Source organism: Lagenorhynchus albirostris, chromosome 10 (assembly GCF_949774975.1).
Source record: "Lagenorhynchus albirostris chromosome 10, mLagAlb1.1, whole genome shotgun sequence".
NCBI lineage: Eukaryota > Metazoa > Chordata > Mammalia > Artiodactyla > Delphinidae > Lagenorhynchus > Lagenorhynchus albirostris.
Genome location: NC_083104.1, coordinates 83,012,866 through 83,039,025, shown reverse-complemented (window position 1 = coordinate 83,039,025; position 26,160 = coordinate 83,012,866). Strand labels below are relative to the sequence as shown.

At 41.9% G+C, this 26,160-nt stretch overlaps 1 protein-coding gene, 2 non-coding genes and 1 pseudogene across 5 annotated transcripts; 2 read left to right on the top strand and 2 right to left on the bottom strand.

Moving 5' to 3' along the window:
- Nucleotides 1–43: 43 nt before the first annotated feature.
- On the top strand, nucleotides 44–441 carry LOC132527614 (histone H2B type 2-E-like; annotated as a pseudogene).
- A 7,999-nt stretch (nucleotides 442–8,440) lies between these two features.
- Nucleotides 8,441–8,512, bottom strand: TRNAM-CAU (transfer RNA methionine (anticodon CAU)). Its single transcript has one exon. It is a non-coding gene; the product is annotated as a tRNA-Met (tRNA).
- A 366-nt stretch (nucleotides 8,513–8,878) lies between these two features.
- On the bottom strand, nucleotides 8,879–8,949 carry TRNAG-GCC (transfer RNA glycine (anticodon GCC)). The gene has a single exon. It is a non-coding gene; the product is annotated as a tRNA-Gly (tRNA).
- Nucleotides 8,950–14,371: 5,422 nt separating this feature from the next.
- Nucleotides 14,372–25,213, top strand: ZNF165 (zinc finger protein 165). 3 transcript variants are annotated; one of them, XM_060163456.1, is made up of 5 exons: nucleotides 14,412–14,940; nucleotides 18,011–18,493; nucleotides 18,838–18,976; nucleotides 21,124–21,252; nucleotides 24,821–25,213. In XM_060163456.1, the coding sequence occupies exons 2-5, from the start codon at nucleotides 18,083–18,085 to the stop codon at nucleotides 25,027–25,029; spliced, it is 888 nt and encodes a 295-aa protein (XP_060019439.1). In that variant the 5' UTR covers nucleotides 14,412–14,940; nucleotides 18,011–18,082; the 3' UTR covers nucleotides 25,030–25,213. The 3 variants fall into 3 exon arrangements, with proteins under 3 accessions (XP_060019438.1, XP_060019439.1, XP_060019437.1); XM_060163455.1 differs by lacking the exon at nucleotides 24,821–25,213 and having other exon boundaries at nucleotides 14,372–14,439; nucleotides 21,124–22,103; XM_060163454.1 differs by lacking the exon at nucleotides 24,821–25,213 and having other exon boundaries at nucleotides 21,124–22,103.
- Nucleotides 25,214–26,160: the final 947 nt, after the last annotated feature.

Sequence of the window (26,160 nt, the reverse complement as noted above, 5' to 3'; positions counted from 1 at the left end):
TATTCTCTCTTTGCTTCTCGGGAATCTTGTAATTTTTTTCATCATGCCTGAGTCGGCTAAATCTGCCCCGGCTCCGAAGAAGGGGTCCAAGAAAGCGGTGACCAAGGCCCAGAAGAAAGATGGCAAGAAGCGCAAGCGCAGCCGCAAGGAGAGCTACTCTATCTACGTGTACAAAGTGCTGAAGCAGGTCCACCCGGACACCGGCATCTCGTCCAAGGCCATGGGCATCATGAACTCGTTTAGTCAACGACATTTTCGAGCGCATCGCGGGTGAGTCGTCGCGCCTGGCGCATTACAACAAGCGTTCGACCATCACCTCCAGGGAGATCCAGACGGCCGTGCGCCTGCTGCTGCCCGGGGAGCTGGCCAAGCACGCCGTGTCCGAGGGCACTAAGGCCGTCACCAAGTACACCAGCTCCAAGTGAGCCAGCCCGCTGCCACACATGACCCAAAGGCTCTTTTCAGAGCCACCTACACTTTCAGAGAAATAGCTGGTGCACTTGCCTGTAGTCTAGTTTCTCTCGGGAGAGTAGGGGGTTGGTTTGGGAGCGGAAAACGGGGTAAAAACTTAAAAAGCCCTCCGTAAATATTCTAGTATACGCATTTATGCAGTGTCATGCAAATTTAGTGTGGATTCTTTGGCGTCCTTTGAAAAAGATTTTCAGTTTTGCCCTCAGCTGCAATAGCCAAAATTTCGCTTTTGTTTACACTTTTTCAACGCAAGGAACGCTCCCCGTCTCTGATTGGGCAGAAGCACTATTTGAAAAGCCCGCCGTGGGCTGCAATTGGCCAGATAGTCTGCCATCAGGGTTGTGCGTTTTGAAGAGATTTTCTCGAAAGTAAAAGGATGACTTGCTTTATCTGCGGAAATGCACCGGGCTCTGGAGCCAAGAGCCATAAAGCTGACAATGAACGGTACAATGCAGTCGAATCCTGGGCGAAATTAACCTCTCGGTGTCTATCTCTCATCCACTACAGAATGGGTACGGTAACATTAGACTTGCCTATCCTACGGAGATCTTAGGGTGAGTTGAAGTGATTTATGTCAAAGTGCAACGGGAATATTAAAGGTCAGGGACGTTCCTTAAGGACAAAAGTTTGAACAAGGAACCCAGCAATTTGGGAAAGCCGCGTTCTTCCAATGTTTAATCGATGTGCCGGAAGGAGATATGCCAGGACTCGCTAGGCTGGGGGAGTAGTTATCTGGCAGTGACTTTAGAGTCCACGATTTAAAATCCCGCGATAGAAGTCAGAGAACTCAGTATTTAAGAGAAGGGCGTACTTACTTAACGCATGGGCTAACTAGGAATATTAGGGAATGGAGTCTCAAGGCATGATCGAAAGTCCTTCAATTCCCCCCTCCCCTGCACCTTTCAACAATGCCTAAATTCTTTTTTTTTGCAGTTGGAAGCATTAACATTTTCCTCTACCCTGTCATCCCCTCTCACCAGTAAACGACTGCTATTGTAAATCTTTTTTTCCCCCATTAACAGCAAAATAAGCCCCTACTACCACATCCCCCCTCCAGGCTGTAACATTTCCTCTCTTTCCCTATTGTCACTTTCCTTAAAGTTGTAGGTATAGACCCTATGTCAGACGAACAGTCTTGTCCCTGTCACAGACAACAAGCCTCCAGGAATTCATGCCAACAGGTCAATGGGTCTGCAAAATATACGGGTTTGTCATTCACTCCTCTAAGATGAGATTCTTTTTCCAGTCCCTGCGCCCCTGTCATTAGGTCTTGGGAGTTGGCGACAAAACCCACAGACAAGCTACCCTACTTGGTGGAGAGCAGTCCCCTAATTTCATCCTGAACTCATCAGCATCATATTCATCCCCTCTTTCTAGTATTTGCTTTTTCCGAGATTTTTTTCTTCCACTGTTAAGAGATCAGAGGGATAATTACCTTCAGAGTGGGTGAAATAAGAAGTATTGCCCTCTTCTGCCATCTTGTGGCAAGAAAACAGAAGGACCGATCCAAGGCGTCGTGTTTTCCAGATCCAACTGAAATGCTTCCTAACTTCAACTTTTTACTAACAGTGAGTTAGGATGAGTAGAGTGATCATTTCTGTCTCCCTTTAACCGCCGGATCTGTTAGTCACTTCAAGAGTCACTTGTGCGCATGTGAGAGAGGGAGAGAGGTATTGTTTTGTGCTCTGTTCAGAGCTGTGGAAATAAAAAGGAATAAAATTTAAAAAAAGAAATCAAAATATTATGCACCCTAAAATAAATAAAAAATAATAGGGTCCTGCTCACCCTAGTTCTGGTCCTCAAAGTAATAAATACTTGAATGTTTTCTGTAAACCTAAACACCTGACAAAACAATGACACCCTGATTTTTGCTAGACTGCTCTTTGAAGATGTGTCAGGACTTGTCAGGATAATAATTACCATGTGAGTTGCAATTTTTCCACCATGAACAGGCCAATGTGCACGTGGTAACCTCAGTCATTTTGCAGCTCCCCCCTCCAACACACACCATTTTAAATACTTGTGTGTGGGGGGGGGTTTCCTCAAAGTCTGACTCTTGACCTCTTTACAGGTAGACTTTTTTTTTCCTTTCCAAACGTTTCTGTCTCTTAGTCCTGCTTTGACAGTTTCTACTGCCTAAGTCCAAACAAACATCCTATTAAAATGCTTGTATTAGTTTGCTAGCACTGCCACAACAAAATACCACACACTGGGTGTCTTAAACAACAAAAATTTATTTTCTCACAGTTCTGGAGGCTAGAAGTCCAAGGTTAAGGTGTCGGCAGGACTGGTTTCCCTCCTTGGCATGCAGCTGGCTGTCTTGCTGTGTCCTCACATACTCTTTTTTCTGTGTGTCTGCACCCCTGGAGTCTTTTCCTTTTCTTATAAAGATACCAGGGCTTTCGGATTAGGACCCTACCCTAATGATCTCATTTAACCTTAATTACCTCTTTAAAGGCCCTATCTCCAAATATAGTTACTTTGGGGTTAGGGCTCAAAACAAAGGAATTTTGAGGGAACACGATTGAGTCCATAACAGCATTTAGGCCATTTTTTCCATGCTTTGATCCCAACTTTCTATTCCAAATTGTCTTTCATTAAATGTTTACATTTAGCTTTAACTGTACCTAAAGAGACAGTTGTGATATACCCTAAACCAGAGGTTAAAAGTCAAATGCTCATGGGGGCCTAGCAGATAAAAGCAAAACTGGCTACAAGGTGCTCTTTGCTATTTTTCTTGAAGTACAAAGACTTCTGACACTGTATTTCACCTTCCCAGTTTTAGTAGCATATTTCACTGTTCTTTTAATACTACCCTACGAACAACCACAGCACAAGGATGTTGATAAATGCCAACTCACACTTGGAAACTAAGGGGACCAGTGGGAACTGCAGAAAACTGAAGGCTGCAGAGCCTATACACTATGATTTCACTTGACTGTTGCCTTGTGGGGCTGCAGGCTCAGGGTCAGTGAGTCTTTCAATTTTTTCAAGAGGATTTGCATTTTAATAAGGAATACTTGAAATTTTCCAAATTGGCAATTGTCAACAAAAAAATTAATCAATCAATCTAAGAAAGAAATGGAAACTTTTATTCAAGCCAAATTGCGGCTGATAACCCAGGAACAGTCTCTCAGAAAGTTCTGAGAACTGTTCCACCCGTTAAAGATCAAAGCACAGTTAAGTTTTTGAGACTGAGACCTGTACTTACAATGACGTGTTATTGACAGTTTACACAATCCAGATCTATGCATACAAATCAAGTAGTGGGTCAGGGCCATCATGGCCCCTTATGAGATTACCACGGAAGGTTATCTCCTAAGGAATAGTGACCCTGATGAGATTAATAAGGAATGTTATCTCCTAGGGAGATCTGGTTAATACAGATGTACCACACACACTAAAGGGGAGGGAGGAAGCCCAAATAGGCAAAGAAAAATTTTATGTTTAAAATTTTCTTGTCTTGCCATAAAATATGAATTTTATTTCATCACAACTAATAAAAAATGTATAATAGTGTGGACTAAACAAAAAATACCTGAAAGCTTCCTGAAAACCTTAATCCCACAGCTGGAGAACTCTGGACATTAACAGAGATTTCTGTGTCCATATCAAGTGTCCAGTATACTGTCCATACCACCAAAACCCAGATCAAATGCCTGGATCTCCCTATCCTCCTAAATCCTCAACTGAAAAGAATCTGTTTCGCACTTGGCAGCTCTAGACAGAGCAGAGGGTCACACACACAGCAGGCATTCAACAGCTTTTTTTTTTTTTTTGGCAATTTAAGTAAATGGATAAAAAAGTGAACTAAACAAATAATAAAAAAATTTCAGCTCCCTACCAACAATGAGGTAAAAGTGGTGAAAGTTGTTTGCAATAGTTTATTGTAGACTAAATAGTTAATAAATAAACTTATTCTTTTCTAATTATGTTATATTTGTCTTACTGTGATGTATTCTCCTCTACCTACTTTTCTTTGTTCCTTTCAAATTTTTCTCCTTTTTTTAATTTTTTTTTAGTAACTGTTCTTATTTCTCCTGTCTTACAATGAATAAAATGAAAGGGGACGGCAGAGGCGGTAAGGATCTTAGCGGAAGCTCCACCTCTTCCCTTCCTGGTTCCACTGCCTTCTGCGAATGGCCCACCCTTGTTCCCTGAACCCAGCTTGCCCCTCTCTCTCCTTTAGCTCCTTGTTTCCTCTATTTACATGAGGCACAGACTCAAATTCTGTTGAAATCAGCTCTCTAGTGAATCACTGATTTCTTTTAATATTTTTTTACTTTATTTCCACGCATATGGGAGAAGTAGGAAAAACCAATTGTCTTCTTCTGATTAACAAATATCACAAAGATAAAGATCTTGAGGAAAAAAGGAGCTGCCAATTAGCAGCTTATTACTAGGGCAAGACATTTTCTTTGCGAAAGACGATCACTTACAGACTTTTACAATTTAAATGTTACTTTGTAGTAACATGGGTCATAGTAACAATCTCTGAGGTCAATGTCTTTGAACATCATCAGAAATAGCCATTTTAGGAAGCCCTACAGGATCTGTTCCTCTCTCCAGCACTAAAAACTGTCTGCGTTTTCAAGGCTAGATCCTGGAATTCCACTGGTCAGTATAGCAATGAAAGCAGGCCTGAGAATGAAAACTTGGCATTGGAAAAGTATAAGGGGAAAGGAAGATTATTAACAGAATGTGTATGAGTTGTCAGAATAAGTTACCAAACTTGGAAGTGTGTGAATGGGATCTGTGGACAAAAACTGTCACCTGCCATATCAGTAAACGAAGGATTTTACCGCAGCCATCAAGCCATCAGCCACTGCCACGCACTGACTGTGCACCCTGAGGGGCTTCAGGATGGAGAAAAGCAGGATACTGGCCCTAGGTACTTAAGATACATATCAAAGGAACGATTTCAATGAGCCCAGACTCTTGCATCTTCCCACACATAAAAATGCGCTAAATTCATTAACTTGTGATGTCTGGTTTTCTTTAATTAGCAGTGATATTTTGATGCTAGACCACCCGGTGTTTGTTTGTTTGTTTGAACTCCTATATATCTTGGCTATTCCCTTACCTCTTCACAGCAGTCCCTCAAAGCTATCTGAGGGGCTGCAACCTGGGCTTAAGTCCTCAGCAGGTCCACGGAATAAAACATAATTCTCAACGTTTAGGTTGTGCATTTTTTTTCAGTCGACAGCTCCCAGAGAGTCCTTTCAGTGGTGCCCGGTGGGGTGGGGCCACGTGGCTGAGCCTCCAGGATTATATGATCTATGGAGGTATGCATCTTTGATTGCCTTTGAGTGATTAGGCTATTTTACAACTCAGAGATAGAATGTAAGTTGTAGATAATTAGTAAAATGCAAATGATTCCAGGTGATGGGTGTGGACAGGAAGGAGGGGGACAAAGGTAAACTGGTCCCAGTCCCATTTTCTTCCTCCAAACCTTATTGAATAGACACTCAACTCTCAGCCAGCGGATTATTGCCTCACACAAGCAGTTTCTAGGCCTCTCTAGGAAATTCTGAGATTTGGAAATCTCTATAGTCGGCATCCAAAGCTATGAAGTGAAGACTGTAATTGAAGAATAACACTTTGCGGAATCAGAAGGCTTGGGTTTTATCCACCACCCAGCCCTGCTGCCACTGCTGCCACATTCTGTGTAATTTACTGGACGGTCTCATCTTCCTGGTCTGTTCCTGAACTAAAAGTGATCTCTGAAGTCTCTCTTCCAGCAGAAATAATCTGTTTCTAAAAATAAGTCTCCTTCCTCCAGGTCACTTGAAGCTACTGCTAACAAATGTAACAGATGACAAACTTTGTTTCAATCTCGCAAAATGCTTTTTGTGGGAGATGTGCTATACACAGAGAGTGTGCTTGGAGGCCCGGCCCCACAATAAAATGACTATTGTGAAATAAAATTCACGTTTTATGGCAAGACAAGAAAAATTTAGACATAAAAAATTTTCTCTGCCGTTTGGGCTCCGCTCCCCGCGCCCCCGCCCCCACCTCCCTCCCTCTCCCCCTCCCCCTCCACTGTGCATTGTGTGTCTGCATGATGCATCCACCAAACCACTCCCATCAGCAGAAATACTGGCCTCAACCGTAAAGAACAACATTCTCCTATCACCAACAAGACAACTCCTTAAAAGAAAACCTTCCTTCTTGATCTTGTAAGGAGCCATGATAACCCACAACTTTGTACTTGCAGATCTGAATTGTGTAAACTGTCAATAATACGTCGTTTGATGTACAGCCCTCTGTCTCAAAAAACTTATATAACTGTGTTTTGACTTCTAATGGGCGGAACAGTTCTCGGAGCTTTCTGAGAGGCTGTTCCCTGGTTATAATCCTCAATTTGGCTTGAAGAAAGTTTTCCATTTCTTTCTGAGATCGGCTGATTTAATTTTTCGTCGACACTATCATAATAGAGCTCTTCTCTTTTCATTTTTATGCATGTCAATAAGAAATTCTAGGTAAGCATGAATTTGCCACTGTGAGAAGATGCTCAGTCTATGGTTACAATATCCAAGAACCGACTGAAAATTTATTTCTTAAATAGAACACAGAAGAAAATAGTGAATAATGTTTCATCTTTCTGGGCAATTTTTTCCTTTTGATTAATCACATGTTCCTCTGGTGATCTGTGAGATTAGAAAGCTTGTTACTGAAACACCTCAGATGGAAATTGTGTCTGCCATGGGCATCCATGTAAGCAAGACTGAAAATGAAATGAGATCTCGCCTGGTACCTAAAGTAATTCTTTACTGTGATAGGATTTTCATGTGGAAAAAACTTTAAATACAAAAAAAAAAAAAAATTAAATACAGTTGATAAAAGAACTTTAATGACTGGATTTCTAAAACCTGTATCGCCAGGTTCATAAAGACGTTGCCTTCACTTTAGAACCAACTGAAAATCAAATATGGCCCTTTGGCCTCTCAGTCCAGACATTTATGTAGACATTAGGTATACTCATATGTTTAGTTATAGATTATTACATAGAAATAGACTTACTGTCAATGGTATCATAAAGGAAAGCCTTTTATGTGGGCACTTTGTCAATGCTTTTGAAAATAAGCATTGTGTTTCTTAAATGAAAACTGTAATATGAGTTGTTTTCAGGCTCTTTGCAAATAAAAATTATTCATTAAAAAAAAAAAAAGGAATGGGAGATATGCACATCAAATTCATAGTAGAGTTGCCCTGAGAAAGGGGATATTAGGACTGGGTTTGCAGCTGAAGAGTACTTCAATTTTATGTTGTTGTTGTTTTCCTTAAATATAAAAGAAATTTGTAGTTTATATACCATAATGTTAAGTAGTAGATAGATTCTGTGTGGTAATTTTTGTACTCTTTTGTAATTTTTTAGAAGGTGAAAGAAGAAGGTGAAGAATAATGAAGAATAGTCATCTTTGGTGTATTAGAAATCGTAGCTTTTAACGTATTTAACAAACGAGCAACGCCCAAGATGTGACAGGCCATGTTGTAGATACTACAGGAACCACAGGGGGACTAAATACTGAATGAATAAATAAAATATACTATATATTACATAGTGATAAGTGCTAAGGAGGAAAACAGGGCAGGGGGGAGAGATTGTTGAAAACTGTCATTTTAAATAAACCCCAGCTCCCTTTAACCAAATCTCTGAAACTGAAATCAGCTATATATGGTTCTTTTTAACTCTAAATTTTAATTCTCTTTTACAATACAGTAGTAGGTAAAGATGGGCACCTTTCAGCGGATGGATGAATATTAATTCTCTGCTCCCTGAGATGGGGCACCTGACATTAGAGACTTTCTGATTTGTGAATTATTTTCGTCACAAAATTTTCTTGGGATAAAAATCTACCCCTGAATTACCCACATTTTCATGAGGTACAGAAAGAAGGGAAACAGGGTTGCTAAGACTACGGTACCTCGTTCCCCCCCCAACCCCGGAAAAAAAAAAAGAAGCACCTAGCAGAGGATGGTTTCGATCCATCGACCTCTGGGTTATGGGCCCAGCACGCTTCCGCTGCGCCACTCTGCTGAACGCGGCGACTACGGTTCGCGGTAATTCCTTTATTATATTTTTATTTAAAGAGAGCTGTTTTTATAAGTTGGAAAAAGTTTTCTTTCCATCAGAGCCCATTCGCTGGCTTTATTCATGCTTCAAACAGAAGAATGAATCCAGAGCAGATTGACTCCATATATTCTGAACACAGAAAATTGGATGTTTCTTTTAGGAAAACAGCCCGTCTCCAGCCAGCCTGCCCCTTTCACCTTGCAGAAGTGACTCCGGGTCTTATGGTCACAAAATATACGAGTAGGTCAAAATTCGAATGTATAAAGTATCCGAGTTCAAAACGAGAGCATTTTTAAAATTGGAAGGATTTTTTGAAAACAAAAGGCTCTCTGCATTGGCCGGGAATCGAACCCGGGCCTCCCGCGTGGCAGGCGAGAATTCTACCACTGAACCACCAATGCCTACACGGCTGTTTCCTGCACACTTTCCACATGGCTTTTGCCTGTTATTTTTATCGCTATATTGAAACAACCCGAATTTTCTTGCCGAAAAAAATGTTTAGTTTTTTGCTCTTACTGACTAGAAACTTGTAATGTTCCTTCTTTTCAGGAAACCCTCCCTTCCACTGCAAGCTCAGAGCGTCCCCCTGCGACACCGGAGGCTGGCCCGGGTGTGGGCGGCCCGGTCTCGGGCGCGTCTCAGCGGCCGGTAGCCGCCCCCGCGCCCCCGCCACTATTCTAGCCCCTGGGTCGCGGGCGCCCTCGAGGAGGAAGAGAATCGAAGAGAGGAAGGGAAGGGGGTGGGGAGCAAAAGGAGGAAGAAGGGGAGGAACGAGAGGGAAGGGGAAGGAGCCTAGTGCTGTTCCCCTCTGGTCACCCCAAAGGGTAGGCTGTGGGAGATTTAGGAATTCTGTGGGTTTGTTTGCCTTATGCTTCGGTTGCCATGGTTATGGAGGTGGCACTAGAAATTCCTTCCAGTCAAATAAAGAACAAAGGTCTTATTAAAGGGTAATTTTCCCCAAAAATATACAATCGTGACTCTCATACAAGTATAAAAATGAACCCCTTTGAAAAGATTTTATTTAACTCACTAACGAGGTAACTGGTGAGGTGTTACTACAATTCAAAGGAGAATTCGAAGAATGGAGGCCATTTATAGATCAGGAATATTGAAATTAAAGTGTAAATAGGGCCCAAACTGGCTTTTACACGGTTAGGGATTGGTGGGGAGGGTGGACTAGGGAGGGAGAAAATGTCCCACCAGTAGACAATTAATTTGCATGTCTATAGACAGGAGTTATTTTCTATTGCTATCATATCTACAATCTACAGAATTGTAAAATAGCTCTCACAGAATCAGATGACACAAAAGGGTGTGCTATAATTTTCCTTTGAAGCACAAATTTCCCTGACAGTCCCTTTCTTTCTCAGGAAAATTCTGCAGACTCAGCACTGACAGAAGGGCTAAACTCACAAATTAAACACACCGTTTAAAAGCTCACCATAGTTCAAAGCCAAGGGCGCTGGTCTGCTGTTTCTGACCATCTCCCCTTAAAGTCTAGGGTGGGGGATTCTTAACAGGTGGGTTCACAGATCCTTGTAAGAACGGATGAAAGATCTGGATAAACTCCTTAGAAACCTGTACACATACACACATTTGCATTCGAGTTCAGGTTTGGGGCCTAGGATAACAGTCCGTGATCCAGTAGTTCCAGGGTCTCTGCTCTCCCTCTTTTAACCTGGAAGGTGGCCTTCATTAAGTACCATCCTCTCCATACTTCTCATTCATTCATTCCTGCCATCACCCACTTCAGGAACTGCAGCCTCTCTTTTATGAAGGCCCCACTTGGGGGCTCAGCATAGTTTAGGGGTGGGATGGATGGGAGCTAATGTATAACTAGGTGTAGATTAACCTACATTCCTTAAAATCATGCCCAATGCCCTACATGCCTGCCTTACCCCCACGTACACACACGTTGTATGATTAGGCCACCCAAGATGGCTGTTCTCTTGCTCTCTGTACCTTCATCCCCTGCTCGACCAGTGCCTGCTTCACCTACACCCTACTCACCTGACTGACCTTCCCTCTTAATCATACATCCTAATCAGTAAATACCTGTGTACTTGCCCCGGCCCCATCTAGTGACTGTTCTAATCTTTAGATCGGAACTATCTCCACTTTGATAGCTTATCAAAGGAGCGGTGAGGGGCACGGCCCTCTGGTTTCCCTGGCAACCGATGAGCCAATCGGATGTCAATTCCCCCATAACCTGTAACCTCCCTCTTCCCCTGGGAGCGAAGACTATTGGCATGTCCTGCCTGCCATCTGCCGCTGGCGTGTCGCACCAGGACCTTGCTTCAGATATGTAAATTGTGGGAAGAAAATACACGGGGAAATTAATAAAACACAAGGGTTATTTTAGTGAAGTATCTTTGTGCAGACTCATCTTGGTTCTGACTTTCCATCTTCTTCATGGCCATAAAATTCCCCTGGAGAAGGAATTTATGGCAGTCCTCATTTCTCAGAATTTTCTGCTTTACTACTTGCAGCAAGTCCGGAGAACACCAGGGCTCTTTCCCAAAGCAGTGTCTCCCAGAGCAGCAAAACTGGGGAAATTTTAAGCTAAGAGTACATGCATATTCATGAAGGGGCTTGAACAGAGGAGAATTCAGCATAGAATTGCGGCAAAGGTCAGCAGGGTTCAAGCTTTAGTCAAAGTCACAAGGGTCATAAAGGGTCAACATTATCATCCCTTAGGCTCCGGTTGATCTGGTGGTTGAGCACTTGAATTTAAATTCTGCAAGCCAGCTAGAGAATGTGCTTCAGGCTAATCTTTACCACAGAAACAGAACTGGGAGTCTTTCCCACTGATTTACTATCTTTGCTATTGTTACTTCTCTTGCCTGATAACAGTCCTTTGTTCCTGCATTCTTTTGTTCCCTTTAGATCATTAATTACTGAGACCTGTTCAAGGACAAGGATCGTGACCAGGTTTAGATCAGTTATGGGCCGTTTTCAGGCAAAGCAGGGTAAACCAGGGTATGGTTGTTATGAATATTTAAGTCAGGGCCTTCTCCATTGATAAGTTTCTAGAGATTTGGTTATCTTGCTATTCCTGATACAGAGAGGGAGACACCCTTGCAAATAGAGGTTTCCCTTATAAATATAAATGTCTCTTACAAAAACGGAACTTTGACTCAGTTTTCAGATCTTCTCCTGTGTCTGCAGTTTGGTACTATTTGATAAACAAATATTTGCTAGGTCATATACATTAATATGTATAAAATAGATAACTAATAACCTGCTGTATAAGAAATAAATTTAATTAAAAAAATATTTGCTAGGTCACGCAGAGACAGTGGTCTCTGATCTGTAACACCTGCCGAGTTTCCACTCCACGCCTAGCCCATATTTGTTGCAGTGTAGGGGAGCAGAATTTGCCACCCTAAAATGTCTTTGGCATATGAATTGTTTTAAGCCGGTTATTTTCTGAGAAACAGCAGACAAGGGATGTAATTGAGCAGGACCCCATGGAGCCTTCCCAGGACAGGCCTTCCTCCATATCCTCTGCTTTAGTTCCTCTCTAAAGTACCTAGATAATAGCATTTCCTGGGTTGTTTTACAGATGTAAAAAACCTCCCCCTCTCAAACAAATGGAAGATGTTAACCACTTGAGGACCATAAACACATAGCCCCAGGCCTCCTGGAGCCTAAGGACTGATAAAGTGAACCCCTGTGACACCACCCTGCTACCTCATCATCAGCCAATCAGAGAACTGTGCACAAGCTGATCACAGACCCTGCAAACCCTTCCCCCCTCTCCCCCCCCCCCCCCGCACCACTTCCTTCAGGGAGCTTGGGGCTTTTTAGGGCATGAGCCACCTCTCTCCTTGCATGGCCTTGCAATAAACCTTTCTCTGCTCAAACTCTGACGTTTCAGTTTGTTTGGCCTCACCGTGCATCGGGCACACGAACTTGTGTTAACAGAGAAGGGCTCTGAAAATCAAGTAGAAGCTGCCCTTTCATATGGAACATTTACATTTTTAAGGGAAATCTTTATTTGTAAGTGTGTCTCCCTGCCTGTACCTGAAAAAGGAGAATGACCAAATCTCTAGAAACTTTTATCAATGGAGAAGACAATGACAAATCTCTATCACAATCACCTTTGTTTACTATGCTTTTCCTGGTAATCTCCCATAACAGACTCTCCTCACCCTCAACATCCTATTTTATCTTTAGCTGAAGACGGTATTTAAGGTGGGAACTTTGGCCATTTTGGCAAGTTACTCAGTTTTCCTGGGTTCTTCCATGTATACATGTTATTAAACTTCGATTGTCTCCTTTTTGTTACCGAGTCCAAGATCGCTCTGCTCACTGCAAGACAGGGCAATAAATCGGGAGACGAGGTGTTGAGGCAAGGAATAGCAACTTTACTCGGAAAGCTGGGCGTCTGAGAAGATGGCAGACTAATGTCCTAGAGAACCATCTCATTAGGGTCTGGATGCTAGTTTCTTTTATAGAAGGGGGTGGGGAGGCGGAGGTTAGGAAATAAAGTTAAAAGGCCATAAGTCCTGCAAAATATCCTCTGGTTTGACCAGCCTCGGGTAGGGGATGTGTTAATTTCTTCTTTCTTGCAGCCATTCACAGGTGAGCAGAGTCAGAATGTTTCCCTGTGAGCTGAACAAAAGCTGTGACAAAGCAAGAGAGAGGCATGGACATATATACACTAACAAACGTAAAATAGATAGGTAGTGGGAAGCAGCCGCATAGCACAGGGATATCAGCTCGGTGCTTTGTGACCGCCTGGAGGGGTGGGATGGGGAGGGTGGGAGGGAGGGAGACGCAAGAGGGAAGAGATATGGTAACATATGTATAACTGATTCACTTTGTTATAAAGCAGAAACTAACACACCATTGTAAAGCAATTATACCCCAATAAAGATGTTAAAAAAAGTTTACTGCGGTAATCCAAAAGAGAGATAATAGTGTTATCAACCCATATTAGGAGAAAGGATGAACACAATGCTATATTCACAAATGGAATATTATACAGTAATGAAAATGAATTTTAACTCAACAATATGGGTATATCTTAACTTATTGAGTGAAAAGAAGCAAATTCAGATTACCTATGACATGATGCCTTTCAGACAAAAACAACTAAAATTAAAAGCCTATATTGTTTGGCCATGTGTATGTATCAAGCAGAACTATCTTTTCAATAAGTAAGGGGACACAAAATACAGAGGGAGACAAGAGAAAGAGTTGTAGGAAAGGTTAGGTTATTGTCAACGTTCTGGTTCTTATAGATTTGGTAATGGATTAAAGAATGTTCACAATTTAGGGTAACGCAAAGTCTTAAACCAGGCGTTATGATTAACCCCGTTTTGCATATCTGCGGTCCACCCGGGTTAGGGACAAACCAAGGATTTGGGAAAAGTTTCCCATAAGTCCAAAGGTGAAGTTTGAGCCGCGTCCCTGCTGCGTGGGCTTCCATTTCACGGCCCCATACTGAAATGGGATGAAGTCAAGGATGAGGCCCGCATGGGAGCTATAGAGGCAAGCTTATTACTACAAAGAGAAGAAAAGACGCCTTCTCCTTCAAAGTCTGAGGACTTCAAGACCGTAGCGAAGACGCCTGGGAAATGGAGTCCCGGCTCCTGAGGAGATCCGAAGGCTTCTGGGAAGCGCAGTCCAAAGCCGGCCTGTCTCCTTCTGCGCAGCCTCAAAAGTCTCTGTGGAAGGACGCCTGGGGGCGTATTGCAGCTCCGTCCTTCCACCGGAAGTGTCCGATCGGAACCAGCCCTGTGGGAGAGGTGAGTCCGGCTCTGGGGCCTCAGATGTCCGGCCCTTTGTCCCCTTTAAACACCCAGTCCCTATCATGTTACCTTCGGGATTGCAGCAGCCCTGTGGCGCTCTGGACCGGGACCTCAGGGGAATCCCGAGGAAAGGTGGAACTAGGTTTGGCGTGGGGAGAGCGTTCGCGCCCTCCTATTTCGGGAAAGAATATGGGTTTCCATAGTTACCTCCGCCGCGCGTGACGTCATCGTTGAGGGCTAAGAGGGCGTGGTTGGGGGGGGCTCGGGCATTCCTGCTTGCGGAGATTACAGGGTCACTGGTGAGAGGAGTGGCCTGACCCAGTCGGGCAAGGCGAGGAAGGGTGGCATCTGTCTTGGATCGGCTGCGTTCTGCCAGAAGAAAACTGCCCCACGGTCCGCCTCTGACTCCTGCTTCTCATGGGAGGAGTAATCTGCCTTTTCGCAGGAAAAGTGGGGACATCCCGGCATCCTCATGAAATTTACTCACGCAGTAAATATTTAGTAAGTGTTTCCTGTGTAGCGGGGAGGCCGCGAAGCCAATATTGAAACCAATATCTCGTTCTAGAATGAGAGAGAAGACAGCAAATCAGGCAGTTGTAAGACTGTAAAGTGCCTCAATTTGAGAAACACAAGGTGCAGTGAGAGCTGTGAATCCCCTGCTCTCTGGATTTCCCCTAACTGCCATCCCTCCGCCAACAAAACTACCCCCCCACCCCCGTCCTCCTCCTACCCCAACATACACACCCAGAACCTACCCATTCACCAGGAACCTACTCATCCAACAGGAAGCCTGCACTTTACGAAACTTCCACCTTTCCCAACGTAACTAATTACTCCCTACTCTCTGTCCTAATGGCATTTGTTTACATATCTGCTTAGCTATTTTTGTAACTCTGCTCCAACACAATGATTGTAAAGCACTAGATGCTCAATAAATGTTTATTAGCTTGAGATTAGTAAGACATTTGAAACCCAGCTTTAGGGGGTATATATCAAATCCTTGAGAACTAGATGATTTTATCTAGAGTTGTGGACTGTTTTAAGTGGATGAGAAGTGATTAAACATCTGAAGACAGAACATTCAGCTATGTGAGGAGATAACATATGTTGTAGAATCAGCTGCTTAGCATGATAATTTAAGTTTAAGCTAGGAATTGTGGATTCTGTAGGCCTACTTTACTGTTCATCTTCCTACGCTAAATGGGATAATGCCCATAAAGATTTAAGACACTACCTGGTAAACATTTAACACGTCTAGAAAACATAACAAGAAGTGAACTTAGGTCTCTATATCAAAAGAATGTCCCAGTAAATTATGAAAGATTGAGACTGATATATATACCATAGCTCTAACCCCCCATTTTCCTCCTCTATCATTGCTAAATTTTGTTCTTACTTTCACCCCCTCAAACTCTGTTTTCCAAGGTTCAATCTGAGCCTGCGATCTTCATTTCATACTCTTGGACAATTATCCTCAATATTTATCTTTAACTGCCCTTTCCATGGATCTTTTCTAAATTTGTGTTTCCATTCCTAACTCCTTTCCATTAAAATCTCTTAATATCTGTTGGAAATGTTTTTCTAAGTGGACGTCTCATCATCTAAAATACAGAATATCCAAAAGACAAAGCAATTAGGAAACTCAAATTTCCTAATTTACATTTTTATCTAATAAATCAACAAATGTGGGAACTTAAGAATAAATATTAATAAATATTAATAATGCTCCTTAACCTCATGGAGCTCCAGTCAATTGTTGAAAAAAAAAGAAAAAGAAAACAGCCAAACAACTAAAAATAATACAGGTTAATATGTGTTGCATCCACAGATGTTGTTTTAGGAACTGTAGGAACTCAGTAGAGTTGGTGAATTCCTTATAAGAGGTAGTGCAATTCTTAGTCACTCCAATTACACCCTGCAAGCTGGTCTCATTATCAATCTGCTGTTCTTTCCCACTTCCTCAACTCTTTGCTCTCCCTTCCTTTTTGCCTTTCTGGATCTTTCTCATCCTTTATTGTCCAGTTTAAGCCCCACCACCTGTAGGAAATATTTGCACACATACACACACATTCCTTCCTTACCTCAGAGCTCTTAAGATATTCAGTGTCTCTACCATGCAATTTGTTTAGTACTTCGGCTTTCAACATTTATCAAACATTTTCAATGTGTGTGTCACGTGAAACTTGTTTTGTTATTTAAATGTTTTGTATCCATGTGTGTTTTATGTCATTTCTTTCCAACTATTTTGCAAACTCAAATACTATTTTTTAAATTCCTTATATCTGTACATCAGAATAGAGAATATCTAGGCATACCCCATACTAACCAGGTCAGCATATCCAGGGGCAGGGCCAAGGAATCTGTTTCTAACAAAGTTCCCACATGACAGTTAGGCAGTGAGCTCAGCTCTGAATTCAGACTTTCTTGGAAACCACTGCCATATAACTTCTAGCCCAATGCTTTGCTGTGTTAAGATTCTTAATAACATACATGTCTGTGCAAGAGTCAGTAGTCAGCTTGGTGAAATGTTGAGTAGAAGAACATGAAAGATTGGTACTTGTATTTTGCTACTGTACTCTGGGGCTTTACCTCTCAATTCCTTTATTCAGTTTTTCAGTCCAGACACCAGACTGACCATTCCAAAGTGCTGATAAGACTTGAGGAACTCATATCTTACAAAAAGACTAACAAAAGACTGATAAGCAAGTCTTGGTGCTGGTTTATTATAATTTACTGGTGATACGATAGGCCTCAATGTCCAGGACATAGACTGAGCCATGAAACCAGAAAGGCAGAGAAGGAATTGTTGGGACAAAAGGAAACCTACCTGAGACTTTTGGGGAAGAAGCTAGTTACACTGACTGAAATTGTTAACCTCTGGCTGTCAAGAAAAGTTGCCCTATTTTATTATTTAAGAGATTTATAAGTAATCCTAGTTCCACATTCTGAATAGATAATTATAACATTCTAAGCTTGTATTTCCCCCACACTTTTATGAGTATAGTAGCCTCTTTATGTTTCTATCTTTTCATATTGGTCCATCCTAGAAATAAACAATATATCTCCACAAACAGTATTTGTCAGGCCATTCTGCTCAGAAGCTTTTGTTGGCTCCCCAGTGCCTAAAAGATAAACTCTGAATTCATGAGCTTGACATTTGAAGTTTTCTTCAATAGGGCCTTTGTCTCTATAATTTCCTTATACAAACCTACTGACATTTGCTTTCCCACTTCTGTGTTCCTGCCATTAACCAGTTGTTCAAGCTGTTCCTTGCTTGTAATTTCCTATTTCTTTCTCCCACATCCTAGTCAAATCCTATCCATTCATCAGAAGGTAGTTTTTTAATTAAGCTTCTGACCATTTTAACCTACTGTGCTCTTTTCCATCTCCAACTTTATGAAGCACTTCTGTCATTTTTCTGTTTTGATGGTTATTTTCTTTATGACTAATAATTTAATTGCATGTGACAAGTTACCATTCAATATTGCCTTATATTTATATTGTCTTATATTTAATATTTGTAATTTAAATTATCTTATTTTTAAAATAAAAATTTAAGCTGCTTTTAGGTAGAAATTATGCAACAGTTGTATTCCACAAAACAGGTATTTTAGTGCTTTTAAGTGTATAATGAAGAATAAGTATTTCTATGATGTGATATTTTGTCTTCCTAGACAGTAATAACAATTTTTTTATCCCTCAGCAGAGCTCTTTAAACTAAAAAAGGCCTTTCACAGAGCAGAAGTGGGATTCTGATCATACATTTTATCTCAGGATGACAACCGAATCAAAGAAAGCTGCAGCTCAGAACCTTCAAGAGGATGAAGGACTTCTGATAGTGAAGATTGAAGAGGAAGATTTTGTCTGGAAGCAGGACACTTGCTTACAGAGAAGTGATACCCTCAGGCAGGAGCTCTGCCGGCAGCTGTTCAGGCAGTTCTGCTACCAGGATTCCCCAGGACCCCGCGAGGCACTGAGCCGGCTGCGAGAGCTCTGCTGTCAGTGGCTGAAGCCAGAAACCCACACCAAGGAGCAGATCCTGGAGCTACTGGTGCTAGAGCAGTTCCTGACCATCCTGCCAGGGGATCTACAGGCTTGGGTGCATGAACGTTACCCAGAGACTGGAGAGGAGGCAGTGACCATACTGGAAGATTTAGAGAGAGGCACTGATGAAGCAGTACTCCAGGTACAAAGGGGATGGGAGATCTAAGACCTCCAGGATGGGTAGAGTCCCACAAAGGGAGAAAAGGGCCTGAGATTGATATCTAGTGAGCTTTGTAGGAACTCGTAGTTCAGTATGCAGTTATGTCTCCTTCCATCTCTGTTTGGTACCATACTACCTTTTATAATTGAGTCAGACTTAATTCTTCCTTCCCCAGTTTTATATTATTGAGTTGGCCAAAAAGTTTGTTCAATCCGAACGAACTTTTTGGCCAACCCAATACTACAGGAGGTTCTCTTTGGTTTTGGAAGATGTTTAATTCCAACAGGGATTCTCTCGTAAGCTCAAATGTACTTTGTTTTTCTCAGATTCCAGTCTGTGGACATGGACAAGAACTATTCAGGAGAAAAGTGGCACCCCCTGGACCACCACTTAGTGTCCGGTTCCAGCCAGTGAACACCAAGGTCCTTCATGGTGCTTCAGAACCCCAACTCCTACTGGACCGTGGTAAGGGACAATACTCTCTGTGGTGCACGTCCCTGAAGAACTGGGACAGTGAACCTCCCTTCTCATGTTAGTCTTCATAACTGTAGATGGTCCTTTCCTTTATTACTTCATGAGAAATCGAGAACTTTTTTCTTGTGTGTCATTGGCCAACCAGAAAAAGAGAGAGGAAACTGTTTCTTATCCAAAATGTCTCCTTTTTTTCATTTGTTCTTTATCCATAATATTTCCAAAACATGAGATGTTTTCATGTTATGAGCAAGTTAAAGGAAAGAAAATGAATGAGTTGAGATGTCAGGGAATGAGAAAAGAAGCAAAAGGGAAAGAAACACATTCACAGAAACAAAACATGTTCATAGAGAAGCACGTACAATGATAGAGAAAAAGAGAGGCAAATATGTGATGATATACTCAGAAATAGAATATAATTCACAGATACATAGAACAAGATCCATATTGTTGCCTTTGTTTATTTTACTTTTGGTTTTACAAAGCTCTTTTATGTTTTTATAGAAAGTTGGCCATACTTGCACTGACTACCTCCACAGAATCCTCATTGCTATTCAAAAACTCATTGTTTAAAAAGTTCATGGACTTAATATCACTTTAGGTGTATAGGGTCCCAAAAATAAACCCAAGAGTAAATTACAGTAATTTTTTTTAAATTACCCAAATTCTGCTTTCAAGTTTGCTCTGGAAACATTTCCGTTCACCCCACCTAAAATTGTAAATTTTCCCACCCTAAGACCAGCACTGCCTAACCCCCTTTACTGCCTAGCTTATTCTACACAAAGGACACCCTATAACAAAGAGGGGCTGCTTGATTCCAGCATAATATAGAGTCATGAGCACAGTATATGGTTGATGAGCTAGAAGGTAGGAATTTTGAGGACTAGATCATAGTCCTGGAAACCAGTCTGAAGAGCTCAGGTGTGTCGTAGAAGAGATTAAGGGTTTCTGAGTAGGGTGTAAGAGGATGACAGGGTTTGTTGTTGTTGTTTTATTTTTGGCTGCATTGGGTCTTTGTTGCTGTGCACGGGCTTTCTCTAGTTGCAGCGAGCTGGGGCTACTCTTCGTTGCGGTGCATGGGCTTCTCATTGCGGTGGCTTCTCTTGTTGCGGAGCATGGACTCTAGGTGCATGGGCTTCAGTAGCTGTGGCACATGGGCTCAGTAGTTGTGGCTCACAGGCTTTAGAGCACAGGCTCAGTAGTTGTGGTGCACAGGCTTCGGTAGCCGTGGCACATGGGCTCAGTAGTTGTGGCTCGCGGGCTCTAGAGCACAGGCTCAGTAGTTGTGGTGCACGGACAGTTGCTCCGCAGCATGTGGGATCTTCCCGGACCAGGGCTGGAACCCATGTCCCCTGCATTGGCAGGCAGATTTTTAACCACTGCACCACTAGGGAAGTCCCAGGATGACTGGGTTTAATGACAATTAGTCTGGTAAGGGTATTTAGGATGACTGGGAAGAAGAATAGCTCAGAGTCAGAACAGCAAGGAGGCTGTTACAGTTATCTAAACAGAAAGCAGTGAGGTTCTATAGTAACAGAAATGTAAAGAAAGGGAGGTATATAGGGGACATTTAGCAGAAGTGACAGAATTTGATTATCCATGAATGATGAAGAAGAAATGGAAGGGTGGATTGGATGGATAGATGGATGGAGGTTTCTCCCACCACATACATACCTCAGAGTCATTATAACTTTACTTTTCTCAATGCATCTATGTCCTCATCTGCTCTCTTTGAGATTGTGCCTCCCTTTCATCCTCTAAGCCTAACACTAGAAATATCATAGACCCAAAGTTCCTCAAGAGCCCTCTCAGTCAGATTGCGTAGTTGTTTCTCCTTACTTTGTTCCCCACCCCCATTCTTGCTGGTGGTGATCCTCTTCCTAATCTTTTCTGTTGTATCTGCTCATCCTCGGATGTCTGTTTCCTCTCTCTGCCAACCACTGCATAAATAACTTGCTTTTACCAATTTTTCTTTCTTTTGTATCCTCATCCATCAGTCCTCTTATTCCAAAGGCCACACATTTTTAGAGTGGCCAAATGAAGTACCAATAGGTAACCATCTTGCGTGTACCTCAAAGTTTTATTTTCTATCAGCTCAGCAAACAGGTATTTACCCCTTTATTTTTTCATAATTATTTTAGATAATGAGAGTGAAAACTGTGGATCCATGCCAAAGCTGGAAATTTATGAGAGAATGGAATCGCAGAGAATTATATCAGGAAGAATTTCAGGATTTGTGTCAGAAGGATCTGCTGAGCCTCAAGACATCTGTAAGTCTACAGGCAGGTTAAAGAGACAACAGGAAAAAGAATCAGGGGAGTCTCAAAAACCATCATCAGCTCAGGATGGAGGTTTTAGTAAAATCCTCACCCACAAAAATACACTTACAGGTGAAATAATAAGCCATGATTGTTGTGAGAGAAGCTTAAATCTGAACTCAAATGAATTTTCACACCAGAAATCTTGTAAACACAGTACCTATGACCAAAGTTTCAAATGGAATTCAGATTTTATTAAGCATCAAAGAATTTATGCTGGAGAAAAAATTCACCAATATGGAAAATCTCTCAAGAGCCCAAACCTTATTAAACATGCAGCAATTTTCAGTGGAGAGAAAACCCATCAGTGTAATGAATGTGGGAAAGCTTTCAGACACAGCTCAAAGCTTATTAGGCATCAGAGAATCCACACTGGAGAGAGACCTTATGAATGTAATGAGTGTGGGAAAGGCTTTGGGGGGAGCTCAGATCTTATTAGACACCAGAGGATTCACACTGGGGAAAGACCCTTTGAATGCAAAGAATGTGGGAGAGCATTCAGCCTGAACTCACATCTTATCCTGCATCAGAGAATTCACACCAGAGAGAAACCCTATGAATGTAGTGAATGTGGAAAAACCTTCAGAGTGAGCTCACACCTTATTCGACACCTGAGAATCCACACTGGAGAGAAACCCTATGAATGCAGTGAGTGTGGGAGAGCCTTCAGTCAGAGCTCACACCTTAGTCAACATCAGAGAATTCACAAGAGGGAAAACCTATTAATGTAAAGAACTTAAATTCATAAGGAATAGAAAAACGTGAAAAACATTGAATAAAAGATAAATACTGGGTGAGATGAATGACTGTAAGACCAATGTCTCTTTATTCTCTCTCTCATTCTCAGTTTTCTGTTCTGCATATGATCTTCACCTCTATGTGTCTGCTTTCTGTGAGACAGTGGATGTACCTCTTCCGTTGACCGCTAAAATCAAACCAAAATAGCAGAATTTAGGGGAGGCTAATAAATGGGTTAGTCTATGGCAATGAAAATAAAAAAGAGGACGCTCTTGGGAAATAACCATGATTACAGTGTGGGGGGAAGAAGATTCAGGTAAAGAGACTGATCATCAACTCTAGTTAATGATTCTCCACAAGAGGAGGTAGGCTAAGCCCAGGAGTGGAATAGCTTGAGCAACGTACTGCAGAACAGTTCTTTTGGAAGATTCCTTTAAAGAATGAAGACACAGCACAACTAAATTAGACAGTCATGTCAAACAAGAGGACATATGCAGTGGTGGCATTCCAATATGTAAGCCAAAATCTGTGTTCAGAGGTCATGCCAGGAAGTGAACAACTGGAAGAGCATTTAAAGCAAGAGACCATAATCCAGAGATTCAAATAAGACAGGAGGGGAATAGAAGCAAATTAGGCAAGAGCTAGGGTTAGAGGTAAGGAAAGGTGTTCAAATTGAACTAAACCTTAGAATTTGGAGGAGATACACAGTAGTATAACTGGGATTTTACTGCCACGTACGCTGTAGGGTTTTTGGCACCTTCCTGGGTAGGTGGATAGAGAGTGTAGTTCTGGGGAGCTCTCGACAGAAATAGGGTTCTCTGGCTACTGACAATTGTGGAAGAGGGCTGAAGGAATTAGTACTAAAAATACAGGTCCTGAAACTTTATTTCATTGCTGCTGGCTGCTATTCTCTCCAAAAAAGACCTAGAGGAGAGTGTAGAAAGGGTAGGTATCTGAGAGAAGAGTGGAGAGGAATCTGCAACAAGTTGGAACTCTCTACCAATGATTTCAGGATATAAAGGTGAATCCTGCTGTACTTGTTTTACCTTTTAGATGAGGCTCATTTGAACTAATATGAGAAATAAAAACATATTTAAGGCCTAAATATTCTATAGTATATAATGCTTTTATATGAAAACTCTGGCTAGAAACAGAACTCCCATATGAGAAGTATAATCTAATGAACAAAATTTTCCACTAAGAGGCTTTATAAAAAAAAGTCTTAGCATTTATTTTTCAATGACCTTGAACTAGAAATGTCCTGATAGGATCCAAATAACCCAATATTTGTTTTAAGGTAATGTTGAACCCATAGTTTCTATTTACAGGCACTGTGCTGATAAAACGTGTCTCATGATTGTACAAATGCTGTTATTTTTACCATTTTATTTTATTTTATTTCCCATTTTATAGTTGAGAAAACTGAGCTGTAAAGTATCTGGCACAAGAACACATAGTAAATGGTGGAAGCGGGATATAAACACACATACTATTCCAGTGCCCTAGTTCTTAACCTTAACCTTGACTATGTCACTGACAGTATGACAACGGGATATAAAATTAGAAAAGACAGTACTGGGTAATTCCCTGGTGGCCCAGTGGTTAGGACTTGGCGCTTTCACTGCAGGGGGGCCGGGATTCAATCCCTGGTCCGGGAAACAAGATCCCGCAAGGCGCTCGGCACAGCAACACAATTTTAAAGTTAGGGGGAAGGGGTTTGTATATCACCCTTTTAGAACACTAATTCACCATACATTTTAAAATCAAGGCGGCAGCAGGGACCTGGTAGGCTAGGCAGCGACTTTGCCCTGAAGGCCCCGAGAGACTACCACGAAGACTACCACCCGCCTGGTTAGCGGGCATTTGGGCTTGTGTGGCCCGGGGGCTGTTGCCCAGGGTTTCAGGGCTTCTGTAGAGGTTCAGGAACAGGATTCCAGAGGTGAAGGCAGCAGCTACAGGAAGGGGCTGCAACTTCAGATTGCCCCCCCTCACACCACACCACACACATGCACACTCACACACCTGTCTATGTTGCTAGTGAACGTCTGCACACCATTTGATCATTTAGTGATCATGATCAGAAGTCTTATCTGTAGATTTATTTGTAGTAGAAAACACCAGCATGCTTGGTTTGGTATTTCTGATTTCATCCCTTTGTGGCCAAGCTTCACATTGTTTCCAAATTATAAATTGTATTGTCTTGCCAAGTTTGTGCTTTCTGTCACATGTGACAAAATTCACCAGAATTGTCAGTTTTCCTTTTGAATTAATATTTTAGTGGTTCATTCAATGAGTTTCAAGATGACTAGTCTTCTTTTAACCTCAGTTAAAGATTTCAGTAACCCTTGGCATTTCTCTATGTTAGTAATGATTTATTTTGCCTTAGGAATGACCCCAACAAATCAGCCCCAGGGACAATCCCCTTGAAGCAGAGACTGCCATATACCCCCAACCCTTGGAGTAAGAGTTTACTCAAACTGTCATAGGCCATACTGGCTGCAGATTTGACTATTAAATATCAAAAGGAACAGAATAGTCTCCTGACAGTAAAAGAGGAGGACAACACTACTGTGGGAGCAAGGCTGCAAACCTTCAGTCTCTACTCACCCTGACTAGATATATTAGTCTCCGTGTTTCTACTACCTCTTGAGGATGGAATAAGACTGTGCACATTCTTTGTCTATTGTACGCCCTGAGAACTGTTCCCTAAGATGTCTTTCTAAGGTATTAACTCTTGTTCATTCATTGAGTCTTTCACACCCCAACCATATCTTGTTTCCAGGCTGTAGCCAGTGCCTGTGGAATGGGAGTGCATTCCGAATTTCATCATCAAGCGACACAGAAGCCACGAACTATTCCTTTCCAGACTATGAAAAAGACAGCTTAAATGGGAATATCCAGAATTCCAGGCCATTCATGAGCAAGGTGAACATCAGAATCCATCTTGAGAAGAAGGGAGTGGTTGAAAGCTCTGACAGTTATCCAGGTTGAGCAGCAACAGGAACACTTTAGACATAGGAAACACCATGCTGAATCAGACTGAATATCCATCCTCTCAGGTACTGCATTCCAGCTTGGGTTGCATCAACAAAGGACATGATGCAGAATAACACAGTGCTGTCCTCCCTGTTATCAGCATCAGCAGGAAGCTATGCACCAGCTTTCCTAACTTCATTTAAAAACCTATTTCTGGTGCTTCTCTGGTGGCACAGTGGTTGAGAGTCCGCCTGCCGATGCAGGGGATACGGGTTCGTGCCCCGGTCCTGGAGGATCCCACATGCCGCAGAGGGGCTGGGCCCGTAAGCCATGGCCACTGAGCCTGCACGTCCGGAGCCTGTGCTCTGCAATGGGAGAGGCCACAACAGTAAGAGGCCCGCGTACCGAAAAAAAGAAAAAAAAAACCTATTCCTGACTGATCTCATAAAATAAAAATTATCTTTATTTAAACCTATTTGTATTTTCATCATGTGTAATTTCATAGTCTAACCTCTACTGTACGTTTAGTGCTTGCTCTGTAAAGTAAATGTACTCTTTTGTCTTAAAATTACCTTTTCTGACTCCCCTGGATCACCTAAAGCCATTTTGTAACCTCTTTCCTATTCCCTTATAATAGAAGCCACATCATCTACCTGATCTTTCAGACTCACCTAACCCTTGTTTGTTTGGGTTTTTTCCTTTAGTCCCTGTAGTCTTAAAGGGTCAGAAATGATTCTAAAATATCTCCTAGATCTGTCCTCTTCAGTATTACCTCCTCAACTGAAGAAGGGTCCTTCTTCAATTTACCAGTTACCTGGAAGTCCTGCCATTTACAACAATATGGATGGACCTTGAGGGCATTATGCTAAGCGAGGTATATCAGACAGAGAAAGAAAAACACTTCATGACATCATTTATAGTTGGAATCTAAAAAAACTGAACTCATAGAAACGTAGTAGAATGGTTGTTACCAGGGGCTGCAGGTGGGGGAACTGGGGAGATGTTTGTCAGAGGGTACAAACTTGTAGTTAGAAGGTTAATAAGTTTTAGGGATCTAATGCACAGCATTGTGATTCTAGTTAGCAATACTGTATTATATACCTGAAAGTTGCTAAGAGGCTAGATCTTAAATGTGCTCATCACAAA

Excerpts from the sequence above, each read along its gene's own strand:
- ZNF165 (XM_060163455.1), top strand. The coding sequence starts at position 18,083 with ATGACAACCGAATCAAAGAAAGCTGCAGCTCAGAACCTTCAAGAGGAT. Across the intron at positions 18,494-18,837 it reads CTGATGAAGCAGTACTCCAG|ATTCCAGTCTGTGGACATGG; the intron begins GTACAAAGGGGA and ends TGTTTTTCTCAG. Across the intron at positions 18,977-21,123 it reads CCAACTCCTACTGGACCGTG|ATAATGAGAGTGAAAACTGT; the intron begins GTAAGGGACAAT and ends TAATTATTTTAG.